This window comes from Sander vitreus, chromosome 15, assembly GCF_031162955.1.
Source record: "Sander vitreus isolate 19-12246 chromosome 15, sanVit1, whole genome shotgun sequence".
Lineage (NCBI taxonomy): Eukaryota > Metazoa > Chordata > Actinopteri > Perciformes > Percidae > Sander > Sander vitreus.
The window spans coordinates 15,894,124-15,918,500 of NC_135869.1; the positions used below are offsets into that span (position 1 = coordinate 15,894,124).

General features: G+C 41.9%; 1 protein-coding gene across 2 annotated transcripts; it reads right to left on the reverse strand.

Moving 5' to 3' along the window:
* Positions 1 to 1,346: 1,346 nt before the first annotated feature.
* camsap3 (calmodulin regulated spectrin-associated protein family, member 3) lies at positions 1,347 to 23,807 on the reverse strand. Of its 2 annotated transcripts, none has more exons than XM_078268944.1 (17): positions 23,296 to 23,807; positions 16,302 to 16,564; positions 8,951 to 9,091; positions 8,615 to 8,695; positions 7,310 to 7,448; positions 7,084 to 7,223; positions 6,898 to 6,982; positions 6,770 to 6,812; positions 6,630 to 6,685; positions 6,290 to 6,326; positions 4,085 to 6,218; positions 3,840 to 3,964; positions 3,266 to 3,558; positions 3,001 to 3,094; positions 2,380 to 2,498; positions 2,164 to 2,282; positions 1,347 to 2,039 (listed from the first exon to the last, which is right to left on the reverse strand). In XM_078268944.1, exons 1-17 carry the CDS (start codon positions 23,426 to 23,428, stop codon positions 1,740 to 1,742), a joined length of 4,302 nt encoding a protein of 1,433 aa, XP_078125070.1. In that variant the 5' UTR covers positions 23,429 to 23,807; the 3' UTR covers positions 1,347 to 1,739. The 2 variants fall into 2 exon arrangements, with proteins under 2 accessions (XP_078125070.1, XP_078125069.1); XM_078268943.1 differs by having other exon boundaries at positions 6,290 to 6,362.
* Positions 23,808 to 24,377: the final 570 nt, after the last annotated feature.

Below are 24,377 nucleotides of genomic sequence, written 5' to 3' on the forward strand. Positions count from 1 at the left end.
CATACTACTCTTTACAAACACATAAATAAACATCCACTATTTCCATAAGCACTCCCATCACTCACACTTTTAATCAATCATCTTTTTTCCTAAATGTTGCTCCTGACATTTTTTTCACATTTGTATTGGAATCTCATTCACACAACACATTTATTGGAGGCAGCCAGTGGTTTGAAAGAAGACAGCTGCACGATGGCAGCTGCTGTAGTGCTAAAGACTGCAAAAGAGGGGGCGAAGGCCAATTTCCCACAGGTTTTGTGGTGATATTAACCTGATCACAAGCAACTGCAGGGTTAAGTGTTTTTCCTGACAGCATGGACACACTGGCAAAAAAAAGTGTTTTATTTTAGCATCTTACATTCCCCCAGTTGTACATAAAGGAGTCTCTTGAGACGTGGGGAAGATGAGGGCTGTTACAGTCCAGAATGATCCTTCATCCAGAGACCTCAGACAGGGAATCATAATAGGAAACAGACTCCTAGTGACCTAAAGGATTTATTAATCCCTAGACAAAAGTTTACAGTTTGACAATTCTTTTCATTCTTATACACTCATTCTTATCTCAAACATACATCTCACTAATGCTTAAGCAGCAGGCTAGCTTATTCGCAGCTTACAAAAGGTCAACTTACTTTTTACAAATCATTGTCAAAAAAATCAAAGTAATCAGCATATATTAAATCAGCATTGATTATCATTTTATCATTTTCACACAGAGCTGTATCCAAGAAATGGTAAAGCCCTCCTTCATGTTTCCAGTATTGTTTTTCAAGATAAGCTCAGATAACATCTCAATTCATCACATTGAAAATGAGAAAGCAAGTTAAGAGGAAAAAGTCACGTGGATTTCATTCTTTGTTCAGCTCTCAAAGGCTGAAGCGATTTGTCCAGCAAAAAAACATGTCAAAATAGTATAAAAAAAACATCCAGATGTCTACGGCTGAAGGAGTTGGAATGGAGTGGAAAGCGCAAACTTTGGGGGCACAGGCAGTTTTTAGGTGTTCAAGTCCATTGACAACCACAGTAGCCACCACCAGTGCAGCCCAGAGGAACCACCTACTATTTTCTGGTCCTGACCAACCAGTGAAAACACCCTTGAATGGAATGAGTGGTTAGTGTGTGCCCTACATTCATATGAGAGCAGTGTTACCTGCTAATCATTTTCAGCCAAAATCTCCTATCAGAATTGAGGGCTGAGCCGCTCGTCTCAGTAGACTGGAGAGAGTGTGAGCTCTGGAAGAAGAAGAAACGGCAGCAAAAGGAAAAGCAAGCATAATTGAGTGGGGCGGGAACTACTCTGGCCCAAAATACTGCTGTGTGGGCAAAGGCAGTGTGGTTGTCCCCTCTTTTTACCTAAGAGTTGCAAAAACGACTCCAGGGGCAGGGTAAGGCAAGGCATGAGGAGGCAGGGTGCAAGGGAAAGATAATTCTTCATCCCAACAGAATCAGTCACATTATATTTTACAATCTAGGTAGACTAGGCAGAGCTAATCAGAAGCCCTCAAGAGAACTGTAACTACATGGCTGAATGAGTGAGTGATTGGCCCTTTCTCTTGGCATGTATAAGCTGACTGCATTGTTCTCAGAGTCCAGGTTGATAACTGGCCAAAAACCACCGCTAGTTTAACTGGGTAATGCCTCTCAAGTGCCTCACTGGCCAAAATAGAGGACAATAGGAGTCAAGTTGGGAGTTGGTTCCCTGAAAGGTAACATATTTACCCATCTTCACCCATATGACATTATTTGGGGGTGCCAAGCTTCTTGGGAGTTCCAGGGCGCTTTTGCCAAAAGTGACCAGGGATGGTGAAGGCGTCAACACTCATTGACATAGTTTTGGACGGGATGACAGTGAACTGCTTGCGGTCAGAGCTGTACTTGTAAATGGACTCAACCATCTCAGGTGCGATGATCCGGGGGCCAATGCCAGTGAGCCGTACCATCTCCTCAGTTTCAGGGTTCATGGTGTAAACTGCTCTGAATTGACAGCTGGTATCTCTGAAGAGGATGAGGAAGTGGTTGGCCGTGCTCGTCTCCATTTCCTGAAGAGGGAGAGACAGAAAAAGTAACACAAGGTGAGTGCAGCTGACAACAGAGATCACAGTCACGTATAGCCTAGTTAGGGTGGACCTCTTTGTTGGACTCTGACACAGAAGGATGGCTTACCTCTACAATCTTGTTTTTCTGTGGTTCATTGACCTTGCCAGCCAGGCAGCAGCGGGTGATAGCATTATGGATGATGAACTTGTTAGACTTAAAGCTAGGCTCCTTGTACAGCTTTGGTCCTGCAAGACAGCATTTCTAAATGTCATTAAGCCAACAAAACACTGCCTACTGGATTCATTTTTCATAATCTAGTTTAGTGTGGAATAGATCACTGACCTGTGTATTCTGGGATTGAGGCAGGGGAGGAAATAGTGGAGTCATTCTCCCAATCCTTCTCTCCATTGTGAGCACTCGTACGTCTTGGTGACATTAGCCGAGAGGGAGAGTGTGAACGGCTAGAGGGAGTACAAAGAGTTTTGTGAAGAAAGTGAGTTATATACCTTGATGCTATGTGTACATGTTACATGTACCTTTGCCCCTGATAACAGCAAACAAAACCTGTAGCTGGTATACAATAATACATAAACACACATATAGAATACCTTTAATATCAATATTCTGACAATATTTTATGGGACACAACGGGTGCTTGTAGAAAAACTTTACAGACACATTTTGAAAGATGATCAATAATAATGTATACTTAATGAACAAACGATCTTGGAAAAATAAAAATAAAAGAGGTAATTCTTTTCATTTTACTAGAAATAATTAAAGTTTATCTTATATAATGCTATCAATATTTTAGGAAAGGTATATGTAAAAGACTTTTTTCTTTGGGATTTAAAATAATCTTGTTGTAAAATAATCAGAACACTGTTTTAGGCTGAATTATGTGCCTCCCAATTTCCAAGCATTTATTAAGAAAATACAAGCCATTGTCACTGTGCAGGTTACCTGGGGGACTTCCTGACACTCAGGCTTCCAGAGTCATTAGCTACGGAGGAAAGGTTCATGGTTGACTGGGAGTACACCTTGTTCAGCCTGGAGCCTAGAAGTAGGAAACAGAAATGATAATGAAAAATCAAATACGTGTTTGTTTGTGTGTGTGTGTGTGTGTGTGTGTGTGTGTGTGTGTGTGTGTGTGTGTGTGTGTGTGTGTGTGTGTGTGTGTGTAGGAAGAGGGCATACTAAATTGTGGGTAAACTTCAGAACTATTTACCCATGAAACCCTTGGCAGGGCTATGAGAGAGGACGGAGTCATCTCTGAACACAGTCTTGGGTCTCTGCTTCTTGACACCGCGAACCGTGGTGGGTTTATGCCTCAGCACCTTGTCCAAGTCTTCCATGATCTTGAGCTGATGTCTCCTCTCATACTCCTGCCGAGTGAAGTCTCCTCTGCGCTGGGGAGTCCCTTCGACTGGTGGGGTGCATGATGCTGGAGGGGTGCCTGGAGTCTGGGGTCTGTCCTCACTCTTATTCCCCCAACCCTCAATGTTCATCCACTGAGGCTTGCTAAAAGTACAGGAATATAATGTGTAAAACGTTCAATGTGTGACATTAACATTGCAAAATCAATGATAAAAACATGATCCTGATGTATCATACAAGTGATGGCAACAATTTGTTCAATTCATCAAACACAGGACAACAAATCAGTTAATCATCATCATCATTATATATGCTGCAAAAACTGCAATCTTAATTTAAGATAATAAATGCTACAGTCTTCATTTGGTTACGAATACAGGTATTTGAAAAAAATAAATAAAAAAATAAATAAATAAAAGTCTCACTTGGCTTCTTTTTCTTTTTCCTGCTCAAGTTTGCGTCTTTTCATCTCTTCTGCTCTCTTCTGCTGTTTCTCCAGCAATGCTGCTCTTCGCTGGGCCATTTCGTCCTCCGGTCGCTCCTTCTCATCCTAATAATAAAGACAAAAAGAAAAAAAGAAAAAAGGTATGAATGCACTGACCTTACAAAAACAGCCTAAACCTAAACATTTTTAGAAAAGCGCATACAGTAATAACAATCAGTCACCTACCTTGAAAAAGAAACCAACCCCTCCTTTCCCCTCTTGCTCTGTCCGGTCACTCATCGAGTCAGAGAAAGCGTCAGGTATTTGGTCATCCTCCTCCCCATCTCCACGCAGAGCAGACAGCGAGATCTCTATCAGGCTACTGCGTTTGCCATTTAACATCCCTGCAGGGACATCACTCTCGAAGGAACACTCTGATGGGGCACCAGAGCTGCAACCCCCATGTGCAAGCCCTTCCTTGTGAGCCAAAGTTCCATGTGAGGGCCCGGCCTCCAGGTCCATGCTAAATATACTATGATCGTCACTGTAGCCTACTTCTGACAATGCGTCATCTGCAGCAGGACGGGGAGTCAAGGCAGGAGTTGGTATAGGATTCACTGTCGTCGTGGGGACAGGAGTTGGTCCAGATGAGCGCAGCTCATCTAGGCGGTCAGAGTCACCAATGGAGAATGAAGACAAAGTCTGGTCTTGGGATTGCCAGGGATTTACACGACGAAGGTGGGGGATGCGGTCCACGTTTTTAGGTGCGGCGATAATCCTTGACAGGGTTGGGACCTTAATGTCCAAGGGACGACTGTGTTGGTGTTGTTTTGGGCTTTTAGGGGGCACAGATTGGGCTCTACGATGGACTTTAGGCGACTTAGGAGGAGTGGTGTGGTGTGTGATTTTGCGGGATGGAGACGGAGAGGAGGAGGTTGAATTTAAATCTCGGGTGGATTCACGCGACATGCGTGCAGCGGCTGGGGTGGGGGTTTTAGGGCTGGCTGGAATTACCCAGGATTTGTTGTTGGCACCTACAGGTTTCTTCATGATTAGGTGGTTCTGCTGCTCGGTCAGCCGCTGCATGTCACTTTGCAGAGAGCTAAGAGCTGCAGTCAGCTTGGATACAGCATTGTTATAGTCCCCTAGTGGAGCTACCATTTTCTCACCAGGAGTCCCAGAGCCCTTCTCTCCTGGTGTACCTGCCCTTTCTTTGGAATGACTGGCCTGTTTGTTGAGCTGAAGTCCTACTTTGACATTACTGACATCCGCCACTGAGGGGCGCTGTTCATCTTGTTCCTGCTGTTCTTCCTCTTCCATTCGAGCTAGCCTTTCTTCCAGTGTCAAGCGAGAGAGGTCTTCTTCTGTGGATGAGGTGCTGACCTGGCCATCCCCTCCTCCCCCCTCACCTTCGTCCTCATGCTGCTCCTTCTTTAACTGCAGAAAGGCACTCTTCCCCAGTCTTTGCCGGTGCTTTGCAAAAATGGCCTCAATGCGTTTCTTTTGCGCTTCGATAGCCTTGCGCTTTTCTTCAAGCCGTGTTCCCAACTCAGACATCTCATTATTGAGTTGTGGGCTCTTGCTGGGGCTTTCTTCAGACTTTTGTGCCCCCATGGTCATCTGAGAAGAAGATGAAGAGGGGTCACTGGCTTTGGGAGATTCCATGATCTGCTTCTTTTTGCGTTCTGCAAAACTGGTCATCTTTACACCACTATCAGACACCTCTTTGCCATTGCTTCTGGCAGAGTGTGCACCGGTAGCCGGTGTGGTTGGAGTGGACTGGGCCTTCGGCAGGTCTTCTGATGCATCTGAGTCCACACTGCCGTCTCTCAAGACCGAGTCATCATCTCGTGAACATTCAGAGGGGTTTCTAGTGCGAGTGGGCTCCCTGGACTCTCCCGTGGGCCGGTACATCATTCCTGAGCGTGTAGGGGCAGAGAAGCTGATGGGTGCTAAGTTGTTGTTATGTCGAGAACTAGCAGGGTCATCAGGAGAGTGGAGGTAGAAGCCATCAGGAGCACCATCAGGGTGTAAACGAGGCTCCATCTTGCTTTCGTTGTGGATAATTTGTAGAGCCTCTTCAATGGTAGGCAGCTCTCCTGTTTCACTTGCCACAAGGCCGTTCTCCTCTGCCAACCTTGGGATACTGGGAGTCTGGGTGGCCCAAGAAGCTCTCTGTGGACCATTGGGGCCAGGGGGTTTGCTTAGAAAATGGCTGAGGTCTTCAGGAGGGGTGTAGGGCACCCGGGTCATGTTTTGGCCTGTTGGGTTAAGTTGGTCTGAGCTCACAGAGCGGGTTATCACAGGGTTGCCCATCACAATGTCCACATCACTGTCCAGGCCAAAAGGAATGCTGAAGGATACTGCTGACAAAGGGCGGCTAAGAAGAAAAACAAAGCTAGAGTAAGTATTCTTAAAAAGGTTTAAATGGTACTTATATACAAGTCCTACCTGAGAGGTTTCTTGCTCCATGTCTTTCCAACTCCTTCTATATGAGACATTGAGGTAGACTGAGTCAAAGATCCTGAGTATAATGGGGGACACACAGACACGTAAAGGCATGCACACCACATAGAGATGCACAAATCAAGCCATAAACCAATACAAAAAATTAAAACATATGTACAAAACCTCTCCATAGCCATAGAAATAAGAAAACACAAAAACACAAAGCACAACTAAAAAACGAACAAGGATTGAGGGAAACAGGTGAACCACATTGTAAAAGGATAGAAACATATACAAAACACTGTAGCTGTGCAATGATAACAGTACACTGTCTTCATCTTACCTGACGCAGGAGAGGAGATGGGGAGGAAAGGCTTCTTGAAGATAGAAGGGGAGGTACTGTAAGGCAGAGAAAATCTTTCAGTTCAAACTAAAAATATTCCAGACTACAAAGGCACCATTATATTCAGAGAGCATCTGTACCTGTTGCCACTCAAGCTACTTGGTGTTAATGGTGTGGATCCATCTAAAACAGAAAAAGAAAACCCCAATAAGACTTTATAACAGATACTACTAGGATTACACAGTAACACAAAATTGGCGACACTTACCCAACGTGTCTATTGGCTGAACAAATTCTGGCCTCCGTACTTCAAACCAGTTAAGCAGTTCTGCTAGGAAGCTCAGCAAGTTGAGCTAAACAGAACAGACAGAATAAATCAGGCATTCAAAAGACAACACAGTTCTCAATATTTTTGTCTCAGTCGATTACTGATCAGGAGTGTGAATGTAAGTACCTGAAGCTCCTGTGGGGTGTATAGCATGTCCTCCAGTGACAAATGACAGCAGCTCTTCAGACAGCTGTCACAGAATTCATGGATGAATTGCAGATTGTATAGGCTGTCTGCTACAGACATGGACTCCTTCATACAAACATCTTACAGAGACAGGAAAAAAAGAGTTATACTGACAGAAACATGTGAAGTACTAAAAAGCTGTTTGTGGTTACAAATCTGTTATTACCTTCAAGTCTTAGCAGGCCAGGACAATAGTAATGTATGACTGCAGCAACAGCACAACCACTGGACAGGTCTTTGATTTCATTCACCACTGGAAAGATGGGCTTATATTTGGACTGTATTTTATCCTTCCTGTAGCGGAGCTAAAAACAAACAAGACAATCAAATACTGCAGTGTGACCTTAATAGTACTTTGTTAATGTTTATTTATTATTTTATTTATTTGACACATTAGTTCATGTTAGACCATCATCAAAGTCTGTTTTTTTCGAAGTTGGGTGAGACACTCGAAAGTCAATACGCACCGGGACACATTACAGAAAATGCTTTAAAAAGGATTTGCTGTATGAATGTAAGAAACGAGAACAAATAATGCTCATGCTGAACAAATGGAAGATGCAAATGACTTAATCGGAGCAGAAAGAAGGAAGATTTTGTCGGAAGAAAGTGGGACAAGTCTCAGGAGGCAAGAGAGAGGAAAAAAGTTTCAGGTACAACTACAGTATGTATATATACAAACAGCCCACTGTCTGCAGGGACTAGCTGACTAGAAGCCTGTCTCTGTTAACCCCCATAGCCATTCACACACAAACACACACCTCTGTTGCACAGAGGACCAGAGGAACCGGTTGTACATGGCAGTTTCAAGGCTTGCTTGCTTGTGATTCATGCACCACTCGACTGTCAACAAGCATTGCCCCGCCCTATTGACGTTTATGCTGCGACGTGCACTTTAATGAAGATTAGGATGTGATGCACACTAGCATTCTCACATCAGCATATGGAGAGAGAGAAAACACACCTGACCATCAGATATTTGCTGATACATTTGATGAAGACACTGGAGGGATGGGGGGGACAGGGGGAAGGAGCAGAGGAAAGGAGGGAACTTACAGGAACAAGTTTCCAGTACCAGCGAGTAGGACACTGTCAGAAAGGATGAGGTACAGGAAATAGAGAATAAAAAGGGAATGGAGAACAGGAGCACAAGGAGAGGTATTAAGCCTACAGTGGAAGAACTAGACAAACTAGAGAAAGGGTTGTGATGACAGTACTTTCTTGAAATGACAAGACAACCTTGCTGACAAAGCAATGACGCTACCCTTAGTTTTATTTTGTTAACCAACACAGGTTGTGCTTGTAGAGTATGAGTAGGCAAGTACAGCAGAACCAGAAATATGAACTTAATACAGACACACAGAGAGAGAGAGAGAGAGAGAGAGAGAGAGAGAGAACTGAGTGCATAATCCTCGACAGATTATCATGTGTTTGGATATAGTGATGTGTGGATGTGTAATGCAATACTCACAGAGGGTTGAACAGGTTGGGGCTCTGTAATGGGCTGCTCATTGTGGGCTTCTTCAGTACATTCTCTTAACTTCCGGTTTAACTGAGAGCATGCAAAGAAGACAAAATGGTTAACACGCATAGATCACGGATCTACATATATATTGTGAGTTTAACTTTTTAAGACAGTATTACAAAGAATTACAGCATCCTTATTTCTGTAGCTAAACATGGCCTGAATCATCCACAACAGAGGTCTTAGGAAGATAAAAATCTGAACAATAAGTGATTTTCTGACAGGATACAATAAAGATGTGTGTTTATAACAAGTATAATTTCTCTGTGGCTTGCTCCTTACTCCATTAACCCAATGAAGCAGAGCATCTTCCGAGCTGGAGGCTCCACCCAGTAGCTCAGCAGAACCACATGTCTTCACCGCAGTCACCGTCTCCATGGCTCCCACAGCCATCAGGGCATCTATCACTGCCAGGTGAGCACTCTGCACCAATCACATGGGAAAAGGAGAGGAACTGTAAGATGTGGGACCATTCACATCGAAGGCCAGAGAGCCCAGACAGCATCAATCAAATACAGCTAACACAATAATGCTGGACACTGACATTTTTACTGCTCTAGCAATGCACTGTTTACTGCAGAGCAGAGATCACCTCTAACTGCTGCAACGCTACCATTTTGTTTTACCAGCAGCATCCTCTAGAGGTCACCAGAAGGCAGCTGTGAGTCAGCAGAAACACTGACGAGAGTTTTCAGCAAGCAAACGCACACATTAGTAGATGTGAGTGAACTTTGGACCTATGTTTGTACAATCATTAAGTCGTTAAATAAGCAATGGACCTGTGATATGATAACATGTGTGTCCCTGGACTGTCATTCCTCAGCTGCTTTACCTTTATTTGCCTTCTCCTCTGTGTGCTTCCCTTCCCTTTTGCGCAGGGAAATATTACTGTATGACTCATGTGCAACAGACTACAGGATAAAACGAGGTGTAACTAGATCACCAGGAAGCACAACAATGGACAGCATTCTCTGTAAGAAGCAGGTGTTCCATGTCTTTTCTGCAGTTTTGGTGTATGAATGAGATTTTGTCAGACAGCATAATGGATATAACATCTAATCTAAATTAACACATTAATTTACACAAATACAACAATTAGACAATAGCACTGTTATTCAGCATAGTGGACATTACCAAGCATTTTTATCCAACAAACATTAAGTGTATTTCGTTATACTTGATGAGAGACCATTACAGAGCACTTTCTAATGGCTAGAGCCCATTAAAATACACCGCCAACATCATCAGCTCAGAGAGAGCGCCTTAACTCTATAAACCTGTTAGCTCATTAGAAGTTGTGCTCGGTTTTGCCACGGGGCAATAACCAACAGTACTTTATATGTCTGAACTCCATATTGTAGCCAATTATACAGATACAATTTTAAGTGCATTTATAAAGACAACTGGCAAATAAATGAATTCTTGGGTTTATTCATGATCGAGCACTCCTGTCATTTGTCTAGGTTTTTATACCTTTTTTTTCTTTGCAATTAAGATAATCCCAGTAGCTTGTAAATAAAGTTCTTGCTAGTTTTATAAAGCCTCCATAGGACTATAGCTCATTAACAAAGTCTGTAGGGCTAGAAAGACTGGAGGGGAAAATGATTAGCCTGTGAGGTTATACAATATAAAACATATTGTATAGAGTAAATATATTTAATGTATGATCCCTCTATTTTTGTCTCCTCTATCTGTATCACTTTCAGATGCCAACCAACAGCACTATTGGCTTACGGCAACACACCCTTTGTTATTATAATAATCAATTTAGGCCAACAGAGAGGATAGGCAGGTCACAAACAACACATTCCTGTAATGGGGCCACTGCTTCAACCTTCAACCTTCAGTTTTGAGCCTAATCTGTGCAAATCAGTGCCTGTTCCCTTTAACTACTTACAAATTCCACTTTAGAGGCCAGACATTCTTCATCTAACCTCTTACGTTGCCCTAGATGGGGACTGGTGGCGGTACAGCTGCGTGTATGAGCCCTGTCTGCATGTCTGCCTACTCAACCCTGATGTAAAGTGCTGACCTGGGCAGACCCGGTGCTGTGGCAGGCAGGGCGGGCTATGCCAGCAAAGGCTTGTCAGATAGCATTGGGCCAAGCTCTCTGGATGTGCTACAGTCAGTCACTGGGAGCTGTGTGGCCCTGGCTGGCCTGCCCACCCAACACTGTTGCCGTGACTAGGGCTACTGCTTTTGTGTCTGACATGACTTGTCTGTTCAGTGGAAATGGCCTGCTATAGAGACTAGGGCTTTACACAGCTAGCCACAATCTGACTGATTCAGAGCCCTATTACTTAACAGGGATAATGAAACACAGTAAGGCTGGGCACAAATTCAATTAGATTTCATACTATGATTTTATGAATATATTGTATTACAGTTTTTACAAAATTCTGTAGTCCAAAATAAAATAACAATCCTGAGCAAATTAAGTTACTGTTTTGCATGTGTGAAGAGTTTTGTCTAAAACGACAAAAGACAGTTCATCCAAACATTAATTAGATCATTTTTAGGACTAGGATTTTCTATTGATTTTCAATGTTTCAAATTACAAACTAACAATAAAAACACATATTGAACAATTACATAATACCTCTATGACAGTGTCAATCTAAACTAAACATTATTACTGTAAATGTATTATTTATGGCTGAGCTTTTGTATTGGATTGCATTCATTTTACAAGGGTAAATTTATGAGTGCATATCAATATTGAAAAAAATACTTCTAACCCCAACTCAACTCACAATTAGGATTGTGATATAGATTTCAACCCTCTGTTCTCAGGTCTCTGAGGCCTCAGAACAAAAGAAACAGACTGCTGCTAAATTGTGCCCGTAGCTGTGTTTCAAACACTCAAAGTGATTTAAGGTAGTCACATATTTTTGCATTTAGCCACAGCCAAGTTTAATCATAGGTTGGAGCTATTGTCACAGTCTGAAAGGAGATAGGATTACAAGAGAGAGAAAAAAGGAAATGAACGAGAATCCAGAAAGAATGACAGAACTAGTAAAGGTGACCAACCCTGTTGTCATGCTGTACAATAGTTATTCAGAGGAGGGAGTAGAGGGTGATTGATGACAAAAAGCGCAGAATAAAAGGGGAAGAAGGGGGGTTGCTAGTGGATTTGATGTTGCAGACCCAGGAGAGCTCGCTAAGCTAAATCACAAGTCTCCTTAATGAGAGGGGAGAGAGGAGCACCCAGCATAGAGCCTGCCAGATCACCATAACAACCAACCAGCTGACCCACAATGCATCTCAACACAAGCCTGACCGCAGCATTGCTCCGTGCCCCTGGCTTAGCACTGGCTCTCTGCTCAGAAACATCCAGCCGGGCAAACCGTTAGCACCCCTCAAACCGATGTAACAGAGAGAGGAAAAAGGAATACCCCATCAATTGACCCCATCAACAAGAAATCTTTATGGCTCTATTTGACAAATCTGCATCAAACAAAGAAGGCAAAGGCATCTTGTTAATCATTAAGTGAGATTATGATGAGAGCAAAATCTGATTATGTCTGAAATATGACTTAACACCATCCCCCTTCCCTGCCTGGTGGCGACTGAGGGGGAGACAAACAAGTAGATCAGGCAGGTCTGGGCCCCAGCAGGGGATTTTAGACAGGAGGTTCTCTCAAAGCACAACGATATGTATAGACAACGTATGCTTAAGCAAGGAAAAACAGTCTATAATAGCTGTACATCAAACTTGTTTAACATACGATAGATAAGTTAAACTACTACTCCACATTAGCTTCTCATCAGTGAAGGCCCAAAGCAGAACAAATGGTGTAAAATGATGGTTAGCATTTCTGATAGTCTGCCACTTCTATTTTCAACTAAGCTCCTGACTGATGCTCACTTGACCAAAAAGCTGCGAACACAGCAGTATGATTTAAGACAAAGTGTCAGTGCCTATCCAAAACCAACAAAGGACCGGGAAGAGGGTTAGCTGCATTATGGCTACATGACTTACTTTGTCACTGTGGGAACACGTTTAACCCCATCTCTAGTGTAATCTATATCAGTATGTTTGAAATGGAAAATTATGATTATATTCACTGTCTCTGTTAGGTGCATGGTGCGTAAATTGTCATCTCTGGTGTGTCAACCAATCGTGGATGATTACGTTCAGTCTGCATGGCAGATTATCTTTAATCTGGGCTGGGCCCCCACCAGAAGGACAGTTACCAGTAGGGCACGCGCACGCACACACACACACAAAGTAGGGGATGGAGCCCCAAGGATGCGCCATCTACAAAGCTTTCCTCTCATGACAACCCTGGCCTGTAAAGGCACTGGTGCTAGCTCAGGTTGCAGGGGCAGAGTCATTGACATTCCGTTTCAATATGCATCAATACTTCTGTGTGTTTAATTAACCAGATCAATGTACCAAAATCTTCTTAATGGTTTAAAGTTTTGGGGGGGAGGGGGGGGTTTGCGGACACTATCACAAGATGCCAATGTTGTAACACATACAATTCCTAAAATTATTGTCAGTAGCATGTACACAGATATGTCCAGTGTGCAGGGTTAACAAGTCACCACAAGATAACATATACTTAATCCACAATTGAAAATAATATCACATTTAAAGATTGCATATTTCACGTTACAAGTTAGACTTTCAGACATGTTTACAGCTAAATTAAAATGTTATGTAGTATTAACAGCATACAAAAAACAAGATAAAAGAAAAATACAACTTTACGACTTTTGTCAAAATATTTCATTTTAGACCTGGCCTTCTCATATTACCTACAATTCAGAGGAAAATGGGACTTACTTTCCAAACTATTAACGAAGGAATTTCAAGGTCTAGAAACAAAGGCATCATCCTGTAGCAGAAGCGTACAGTTTGATCAAGAGAATAATAACTGTAGTACAATATTACATGTGTTAAGTAAGCCCTAATGTGTCTGGTTTTGCCCTACTTTGATCATAGCGCCAAGTGTGTAGTTTTAAAGAGAGCAGGTCATTGGCGCTCTGCAGTGATGCTGGTGTAGCAACCCAAGCCACTACAGGCATCTTTATGGGTTAGAGTAAACCTAGATCCCTGAATTCATACATGAGCCAAATTTCAGAATTATCAGCAATGAACAACAAAAGTGTAAGTAAGTGTGTGTGTGTGTGTGTGTGTGTGTGTGTGTGTGTGTGTGTGTGTAAAAAAAAAGTCTTCATCAACAGTGTATGGCTTTGCAAATTAACTGGCAGTAATGTCAGTGACAAGCATGACTCAACATACTTTTATGTACATGCACTATATGTTATCCTCTTGTTTAACATGGATGTGCGAAGCTTTAATATACAGCAGTGCGGCAGCAGATTGCTGTTGCTCCAAAGCCGTATACTGGCCAAGACCCACATTGATGCTCCATCCTTCTAATGCTGCTGCAGCATGACCCACTTCTTTGCTTGCCACACTGTAGCTCTAGTGCCAGTCAGCAACAGACAAGCTCAGAGCCCAGCAGCGACTGGAATGCTCATATACCAAAGCAGCAAACCACAAATGCAGCATTAACAGCAACAGCCAAAATAAGAGTTTAATGGTTGAGATTTACAGCTGAGGTGGTCCATGGTCTGACCTGGACACATCACCCAGAACTGAGATGCACACAAGCAGACAAATCCACACACAAATAACAGCAACATCATGCATGAAAGAGACCTACTGTGCCATCAGTCCATTATTGCTGGTGCTGAAGTGACAATGATGTAGTCTTTATTACTACAATTTTAAATCTTTCATGCTTTTTCTTAAATATATTTTTGCCTTTAAATTCCTTTTTGTTGATGGTCTAAAATGGCACAGCTGAGTGCAGGTGGTAATCAGAAGTCCTTGGTATGTAGTCCTGTCTGCAGTCTTGCACTCCTAGTAGGAGGACTATATGACCTTACATTCAATGCAAAAGGAGGGTCCATGTAACATGATTTAGGCTCTACATTTTGGCAAAAAAAACTAAACCAATACACCATAGCAGCACTTAAAAAGACTGTAATAGATACAGAGACTTACATTGTTAGAATTTGTAAATAGACTTGTGGAAATGGAGGTAGTTACAGGGTAAGGCAAAACACTAGGTTCTCCCTTCTGTCCTTACCAGCTTTCTTCCTGTGTGTCTTTCATTTGTAGCTGTACAAAACAACTACTCTGTCAGTTTCCAAAGTACAACTTACATTTACATTAAAAGGAGAATTCCGGTCAATTTCAACACGTAGCTCTGTTGTTTGGAAATTTGGAGTGCTGTCAGTAGCAAAAAAAAGAAAACAATCGGTGCTGCCTACACCGTGTTATCCCCCTGCTAGCGTTAGCACCTAACAGGCTTAAACAGGGCAAGTTTTAAACATGTTTTAAGCCTCTAAACATGCTTGAAATGTCATTACAAGTGCCTACCCATGTGTAGTGATTCCTTCCAAGGGAACAGAGCTACATGTTGAAATCGACCGGAATTCTCCTTTAATTGTGTCATATCAGATATAGCTATACCACAATATTACATTAACCAACATCCACATTCTCATATCACTGGGCTATACTGCTAATGGTCACACAATGTCTGTGCTAATTAGTATAGAAAACAGCATAGATGCATGCACACCTTTTCAAGCATACAATTAAGCCAATCATCAAAACAGCACCGGCAGTGCTGGCTGCAGTGGCCAGCAGACAGCAACAGTGGAGCAAAACGCTTTCACCTAACAACAACACTATCCATAGAGATCCTTGGTGACTCCCTAATTAGCTTTCAAAAAACATCTTATATATGTATGAACCAATCTGGCCAGGGAAATGCAGTTGTATTCCACTTTTTGAGAAAGATAATCTGTTTAGACGGAAGTTTTGTAGGAATATTTCAAAATTGAGTTACAGTGAGTAATTGTTGTATCAGCTCAAGCTAAAAAGCAGTAAATGTTCCATCAAACCTAAAAACATTTCTCTTCTTTTCAGGCTGCTATAATTCCTAATTTGAAAATAAACTTGAGTTATGTGCGTTTTCTATTATAATGTGAGAGAGAGAGAGAGAGAGAGCGAGAGAGCGAGAGAGCGAGAATTGTCAAGGGCTAAGAGGACAAACCAGTTTCTCTTGATTTAACTTACTAGGCCAGCCCAGAGTATTCTCTCAACACAGAATCTTAAATTACACCAGAACTGTTTAACCATTGTTCTGATCTGGACCATCTATTGAATCTAGACTCTCTCTCTCCTTCTCACACCCTGGAATTAAAGTAGTCATCCCTTGTGTCACCATGCCTGCCCTTGTCCTAGCAGCTGGATCCACTCATCCTCTGGGATCAGCTGGGGGCAGCATGGTGGGGATGGGGGCAGGATTGAATGTGTGGGGGTCTTTTTGATGTCCTTTAATCCCTAGAATCAAAGCATAAACAAGCCCCTACATCAACAACCAAGCCCACTCAACCTCTTCTGCTTTTCTACTCCTGGATAGCAGAGCATCTTGTTCAATGGAAGGGAGACATTTACTCCTTAGGGTGAGAGACAAACGTACAGCAGTTCTACCCAAACAACAGTTCAATCCATTTAGGCCAATACCAACAACACTGCATGCAAGACTGGTGCGGCGTCATCACCTATGTGTTTACTGTTCCCATAACCGAACCATAATGTTACCATTTTGATGGGTTTATGTCGGAGGTCTGCATCAGTAACTGGTGTGTCCTGGTCTTTGGAGACTATGCCTCTCTGAGTGAGGAGCTGCAGCAGGGTGACGTTGTCTTTGGGCTGTGCCTCGGCTCCGGTGCCCCCCAATAATAGGCTGTAGGTCCGGCAGTAGAGCTCCGAGGACTGCAGGAGGCGCGTGACTGGCGGTTTAAGGTGCTCCTGCTCATACTGGTCGCAGTAGAAGGGGTCACGCAGCTCTGCAGGGACATTCTCTACCAAGAGACAAAACATACAGACAATTAGATGTGTCAATTGTGGCTAGAGAACTGGTTGCAAACATTTAACAAACACTGTGTTGAGGGAGATGTATGAATTAGGATGCTTTCTGCCAGGTTTGTAGGCAGATTAATGTAAATGAGTAGAGCAGAGCAAGCATCAAGGTCAGTGGGGCATGATGAGCTCAGAGGTTGGCATCTGCAGATTACAAGATGCTCTGCCACTCATTACTTCCCTTTTTCTAAACCCCTTGCTTAATTTTTGTACAAAGCTTAAGTGAAAATTGCTCTTTCAGATCTTCAAAGATGATTTAAATCTCAGTAGCAATAATAAGCAACTTGATCCAAACCTAACCTACAACCTAAAAACTATCAAAAGCAAATGAGAAAACTCAAATTCTGTCTCAAGTCAGAGAAAATGTAGTAAGGCAATTCGTAGCATACTATTAGTGACTAGCTGAAGATTGTTTAAGAATCTGTTCAGACTGGTCTTTCTGTAAATAACATCAGAGTAAACATTATCCTAAAAGCATATGCTAGGCACACCCTCTGTGAAACTTGTTTCTCTGCATTGTGTGTCTCTGTGCAAACATACTGGAATAAGTGTTAAAGGGCCTTCGGGGAAAAAAGTTGACAAGCTGAAATACCCGCAGTCTGTCTGAAAAGAGAAAGGAGTAACGTGTGAGTGTCTACGATTGTGTCTAACAGAGAAACAAAGGGGTTATTACAAGGGAGGTGTCACTATGTTGCTGTATCATTATAAAGTCATCTAATGGATCCATTGACATCAGACAACTAAACAAAACGCCCAGCTTCAGAGGTTAGACAATGCCCTGTTCTCTGTCTCTCACTCGCACTCCGTCATGCCCCATGGTCCATTCTGTTGTAAATATGCTCCTGTGTGCCAGAACTACAATGCTTACTTTACTGCCGTAATCACTGTGACATGCCCACCATAATGTACACCTTTAGCCTATTCACATAATACATGTAAAATGGAGAGAAAAAAAAAATATTCCCACAATTTAAACTTCCCCAGAAGGCAAAGCAGGATGCAAATGCCACAACTCAGTGAGATGAGAGAGATCGATATGAGCATGATTTCCCTGTCTGGCTATGAATGATGACTTTGTGTGTCACATCTGTCACAGAAACAAACTTGAGGTTGCCATATCCATACATGTATGTATTGAGGTAGCCATACAAAGATCACACACCTAATGTTTAAAAAAAAGACCAGTTGGCAGCTTTAAGCGTAACTTAGCCCAAGCAAAAAGAAATGTGACCTCCATAATGTTGACAACAATAGACCTCCAGGGAAATATTTGGATTAAAAACACAAGCTTGTGTGTTTGCATAAACTGGAGCAACAGCCCCTATGTCCCTTTCACAGGTCATGGGGTCAGTCCTTATCTACTATTCTGAGTAAAAATGTTTACCACATCACCACATGTTCATGGTGGGTGAGCAGGGAGATGCCTCGTGAAGTAGAGAGGTTCAAGCAAGCATAGTGAGGAGATTTGGACCAAGAGACTTAATCCCTACCACCTGCAGTTGTTCTGTGCTGTAGCTGACCCTGGCCTCTTACCTTCCTGAGTAGGAGGAAAGAAAAACGAGAATTTCTCTACAGCAGTGCCACATTGTTGTTATTATCGACACACAAAAACAAACCGAGAAAGAACACAGCAGCACCATTTCAGTGCTTCATTTCAGTTTTGTTATATAGAACTGGTACACACTATATGTAGTCATGTAAAACTGTATTTAAAAGTGTTATGGCATTGACGCAGCTTGACATCATGGCTGTAGTCAGTTCAGCTGTGTTAGCTCCTATCTGTCCTGACCTGCATTGCTCGATTGGCTACAGGAGCCATGTGTCTTCTACCTTATTGACTGATTGAGCTAGCGTGCTAGTCACATTACAGACATTACCACACGTGTCTGACAGTAATCAACAGACACAGAGCAACATAAACATATCCAAACAAAGGTCCGTTGAAATCAGCCAGTTTAAACCAAGCTGGCTCCTTTGGGGAAAAAAGGTTTGAAATGACCCCACCACGCACTTCTCACTTTACATTTAAGTGGAACAATCAGATTTGGCTTTCAAGAAGGTTGTCACAGTAACAGTGAACATTGAGTAGATCCTTCTAACAACAACAACAACAACATGGCACAGCAGTTTGAAAAACCTGCTGGATTTGACAATCTAAACTGTCAGGCTGCTTACCCTAACCCTTCAGGAACCCTGACACATGAAATAAGTAATAATAGCTAAGATATGCAGAAGTGTGCAAGTTAAGCATACGGTCCGGAAGTTCAAGAACAACCTTTTCCACACCTACGTCATGTTTAGGCATAAGTGCGTACTTTTTGGTAACAATTATTTTCTTACTATGCCACTTCTGGAGAACATTTTACAAAAAGAATAACTCAGCATTACATGCGTTTTGATAAGGCTGGTGGCTGTGAGCTATAAACATCCTCATCATGTGGTGGAAAAGATCAAACACAGATGATTATCCACTTTTAATACAACAAAGCAGGTATTGTTTTGTTGCCCCAAAAACTAGAAGTGGTGAGAGGGACTATGTGAACACCCATATTCTACATGTGACCAGTAGTTCCGAGTGAAATGGTAATGCCAACATAAACATTACAGCTTAGACGTCTCAGACAAGACTGTGAGAGATTGTCATTATAAGACTTTATTATTCTGTGCCTAATTTCAGCAAATTTAACTGAGAAACGGAAAAATATACATGCATGCAAACGAACAATGCGTACGCATTTGATTAATGAACAAAACGTCTGACAGTATGTGCTCAGAAGGGAAAAAGCACACTTCAAGCACTACTGTACACAGGATGCGTCTCCCATCTCCCTATACATTCACAGGTCCACTTACGAATATGCTATCCCTAACAGCTGTGTGTCCTGTAACACATCATTACAGACAGTGATCTAGTATGACATTAGTAACAGTAGCTTTAAATTGTATTAAAAAGGGCCAGTGTACACAGAAGGACATCCTATAGACCAAGAGCGTGATTGCATTATGGGTGCTTAAGAGACTAAAAGGACAACATTGGATGACAGAGTGACAAAGTACACAAGATACATTTGTGTCTTGGCAAGTATCCGCCTTACAGAAGTGTCCTGACTAGAGATGTCAGGACACCAGTATCGGTATCGGCTCCGATACTGCCTAAAACGTTGGTATCGGTATCGGGAAGTACTGGACTTTATGCACCGATCCGATACCATGTAATAAAGCCCTAAAGAAAATCTACGTTAAAGTAGTTTATGTATGTTCTTTTTCCGTTATAACTGACTGTCAAACTGCATAATAAAAGAAAGTTCTGTGGCGTTCATGTTTCACCTGAGCCAGACTGACAACAAAGATAGAAATAATATCACATCCATACAGGGATAGTAGTATACACTTGTTAAAACATAATAAAATATATGACACACTGGTATCGGATCGGTACTCGGTATCGGCCGATACGCAAGTTCAGGTATCGGAATCGGTATCGGGAAGCAAAAAATGGTATCGGACCATCTCTAGTCCTGACACCAACTCCCAACCAGATCTTTGTATACCGTTCTGTAATTCCCTGTGTGATGTGGTAAATCACTTCAAAATAAAGTAGCACGTTATCTTGAAACACACTGCAATTCAGTAACTGTATCAAGGTGTTTACCCATGTCTGGAAGAGTTTCATAGTAAACCAATTGGACTTTCTACATCTTGAGCAAACACTAATAGCAAGGCAACATCCTCCTCAGGTCCTTGTCCCTTGTTGACTCACCATAGTTACAAAGATTGGGAGAGGATGAGTAATCATTTCGATAGGTTTTCCGTGTGATACAAGCAGCTTTGTAGCTAGGTGGAGCTAATATGTTAAAGAAACACACATTTTGAAACATACAGGTACAAGGTTGTTTGGTTTCACTGCAAGAAAAAAAAAAAAAGGAGAGGATACCAACTAGACTGATGAACAAAATAGGGAATGTTTAAGCTGGGTAATAAGCTGTTTTATAAGTGGTAAGGAAGTCGTTTACAGATGAATTACAAACACGCACAAATTATATAAGTAGCATGTACTATAAGAAGCAAAACTGAAAAATAGAATTTGCATACATCATCCCTAAGTACATTTCAGTTTATATGAGAAATGTTCAAGCCTACAAACTGGTGAATCATAGGTTTCTGGTCTCATTCCAATGTAAAAGCTACAGACTAATTTGAGTCACTCTTATGTCATCTGTCAAGTCATCTGTCACAACAACTACAAGGGCAGATCATAAATGTCATCCTTGCCTGACCACTTTTTATTCAACCTTGATGGAGGACATTATATTTATATATATATATCTCAAGGCATTACAAAAGATCATAAGACACTGCCTCGGTACCGAGCAGCCAAATATTTACCACGCAAGTCTTAAAATACATATAGCCTAATAAAGTAAATGTTGAAAATATGAATAGACCTATATGTGCAAAAAAGAATAAAATAGTATAGTAAGTACTTTTTGACATATAGGACATATATGAACCAGCACTAACTAGTTACAGTCAATTAGAGCATGTACTGAGATCTGATGCTGGTTCTTAACAATGTTATTATGAGTCCAAACATTATGTAACTGGGCAGATCAAACAGTCTATAAGGAACACCCACATTGTGTGCCGTCTATTGCTAGAGCAAGGAATTGTGGGGATGGCATGATCTCCTTTCCTCTCAAAAGGATGGTTCCGTTTCCGTGGTTAAGGAGGCCAGAAAATAATTGCAGCAGCTCTTTTCTTTAGCATTTAGAGAAACTGTTAAGCTCTGGCATGGATGTAAATTGTTATGTTTATTGGAGATGGTTCAGTTTGCAGTATGGGTTTGGGTGTGGTAAAGTCAAAGGTCACAATCTTGTAGGGACTTTGTTTAAAACTGTATTTGCACTTGTTTCCCTTGCTTCTAGCATGGAAAGGCTTTTTTCATGCTAACATAGGTATTTCAGGCCAAGCCTATAAGCAGCTTTCGGATTATCATGATTGCACATGGATTCATTTTAGGATAACCTATATTAGACTAGAGATCTTTTTTATTTAGTTTTTTATGCCATCAGGCCCTTACAAGCTCCCATTAAAAAACATTCCTCTATCTAAATAAAGACCTGAGATGTATACAGTGTGCGGTCCTTGTGAAAGTCCATTTTGTATTGCAAAGATTCAGAGATTAAAAATGTAGCCTATTATTATTATTATTATTATTATTATAAGGCTAACTGAACTGAAAGAGCTGAGGACCGTTCTTTTTTGTTGTTGAGTTTTAGGAAAGGGACTTGATGATGTCATCTTGACTTTGCAGAAAACTCTCAGTAAGTTGAGAGTTGCTTAAACTACACATCAACAAAATCTTGGCCTCATATTCCTGTATCTTAGCATGGAGAGTGACTTTGACCAGAGGGCGTGGTTGAGGTGCTGCTAAACAGAGCACACAGAGAGGCTGCAGCAGCCACAGTCCTAGACCCAAGGCCAGCCTGAGATTGTGTAACACGCAAGTCCTGTTGTTAAAGTAAAATAGAGTTCACATCACAACTCCTTCTTGCCAAAACTGAGTCTGTGACCATTAACCTTCAACTGAGTATTTATTTACATGCACATCCCAGGAATAAGAATGTTGTTTTTAAATATTGTCTTTTGCTATTTTAATAAATGTACTCAAGATAACGTGTGTGTGTGTGTGTGTGTGTGTGTGTGTGTGTGTGTGTGTGTGTGTGTGTGTGTGTGTGTTCTTCCAGTAAAATAAAGTTAAAATGTAATGAAAAAGGGCATGCCATGCCTTTTTCAAACAGGACTATGTTGGTGTCTTCTTTGTGAGATCTAATCTTTACTAAATATGGTTCTAAAACAATTTAAGAGACTTGTTATCACCTCAGGGTCAAAAGCTGACGCTGTTCTAAACCTTGTCCATAGACTGTATAATGGCCTTGTCTAAAACGATGTCTTATACGTATGCAACGAAATTATTTTCTTAGGTGGGTGTGTTTTGCATCAATAGTGGCTGGATGGTTTTTCGCTAGCGCCTCTTGAGGTGTGTTGACTGAGGAGACTGAAAGACCCCCCCCCCCGAAAAATTGCTATGACATGTCAGTCTTTTTTGACTAAGTGAACATCACGCAGTTATTTGATCCTGGTTATGAATTGCAGAAAAGAAAACTGGTGTTCATATTGGCTACTAGGGCTGTCATCACCAAGTGTGAAGAATGGTACTGAAATTGATCTACGCCCCATGTGCTATATGCATGTAACCGGATTAAAAACATACCCAGTAGCCTGCAATTTGCGACTACAGCCTATCGGCTAGAAATGCGACAAAACGGGTTAGCGTGATAAGGCCTAGGGAGGAGGGAGGCCCGTTAATCTGACACACACACACACACACACACACACACACACAGGCTACCTATAAAATGTGACCACACATTGAGTGAGAACAAATGACATGTGTCAGAGTCACAAAAATGCGTACCGTGCATGGTCCCCCTTTTATATGCTGCTCTTTGTGCTGAAAATCGCTGAGCTATACACAGACTTTCGTTCACTTACATGCATGTGCTTTTCGCTACACTGCTGAACAGAAGTGTCAACAATGGGATGGTGGTCTTTATACGACCTCTCTAAATAGTAATAACTCACCAGGCCCGCAGCCTAAACTAAAACCTACCTGCACTGCCGTAGGATTTAGCCAATAGCCATCCGACACTTGCGCATATTTTTGCTTTAGTAGAGTCATACAAATCCAACGGCTTTATGTCTGGGACCACAAAAGTCTTCCTCATGGTAGGAGAGTCGACCATAGCGAGTCTGTACAAAACGGAAAGCGGTGCTGGCCAAAAAAAAACGCTACAAGACAATATAAAAAAAAATATTCACGCAATCATTCTTTTAGCTGACTATTCCACACGACCGCGGCTGGGAATACGACTGTGGTTAAGGGTTTTTGTCGGGAAAATATCCGCCCCGGAGCTGCTTCCAAGCCTGTTAATGTCCTTTTCTGTGCGGTCTTGGAGGCGTAACGTTAATCCCTGTTAAATCATGCCTTACGACCAAGCAAAGCCCCGATCCGCCGGGTTGTTACAAAAAAACGGGACTATTCCCCTTGTTTTTGTCCCTCTTCGTCCGCATTGCTGTTTAGTCAGTTCCCTGTACGCAACTCCACTTAGAGCCCCGTCGACTACCAGGTGCTCCACACTGGCATCACTCACTCATCCCGCCGTCCAATAGAAATTGGTCTTGGGCAATGAGGGCGGGATCTCCCTGTGTGAACACAGGCAGCAGGTGGAGGTGTGATGTGACTTTACAGGTTCATCTGCTGGCACACACAGGTGAACGCCTGAAGGGGATCTATGACTAGAAATGTCAAACAGCTAAAAGTGACCTAATAATAATATTACCGTGACAACAATTTTATTTCAGTGGTGGAGGAAGAAGCCTATTCAGATCCTTCACCTAGGCCTAAGTAAAAGTAGCAATGCCACGATGTAAAAATACTCGATTGCAAAACACTAGTGTGGGTATGTCCTTTTAAACATCGTTTTTTTTCATATAAGTTCATCTTATATTTGAATGTAAAATCAAAGTCCAACTATAGCAGTCAGATACGTATTGTAAAAGTACATTTCCCTCTGAAATATAGTTGAGTAGCCTAGAAGTATATAAAGCAACATATGTAAGTAAACTACCTCAAAATTGTATGTAGGCTACAGTAGCATGCTAGACTAATGTAGGCTTTATTACTTTCCACCA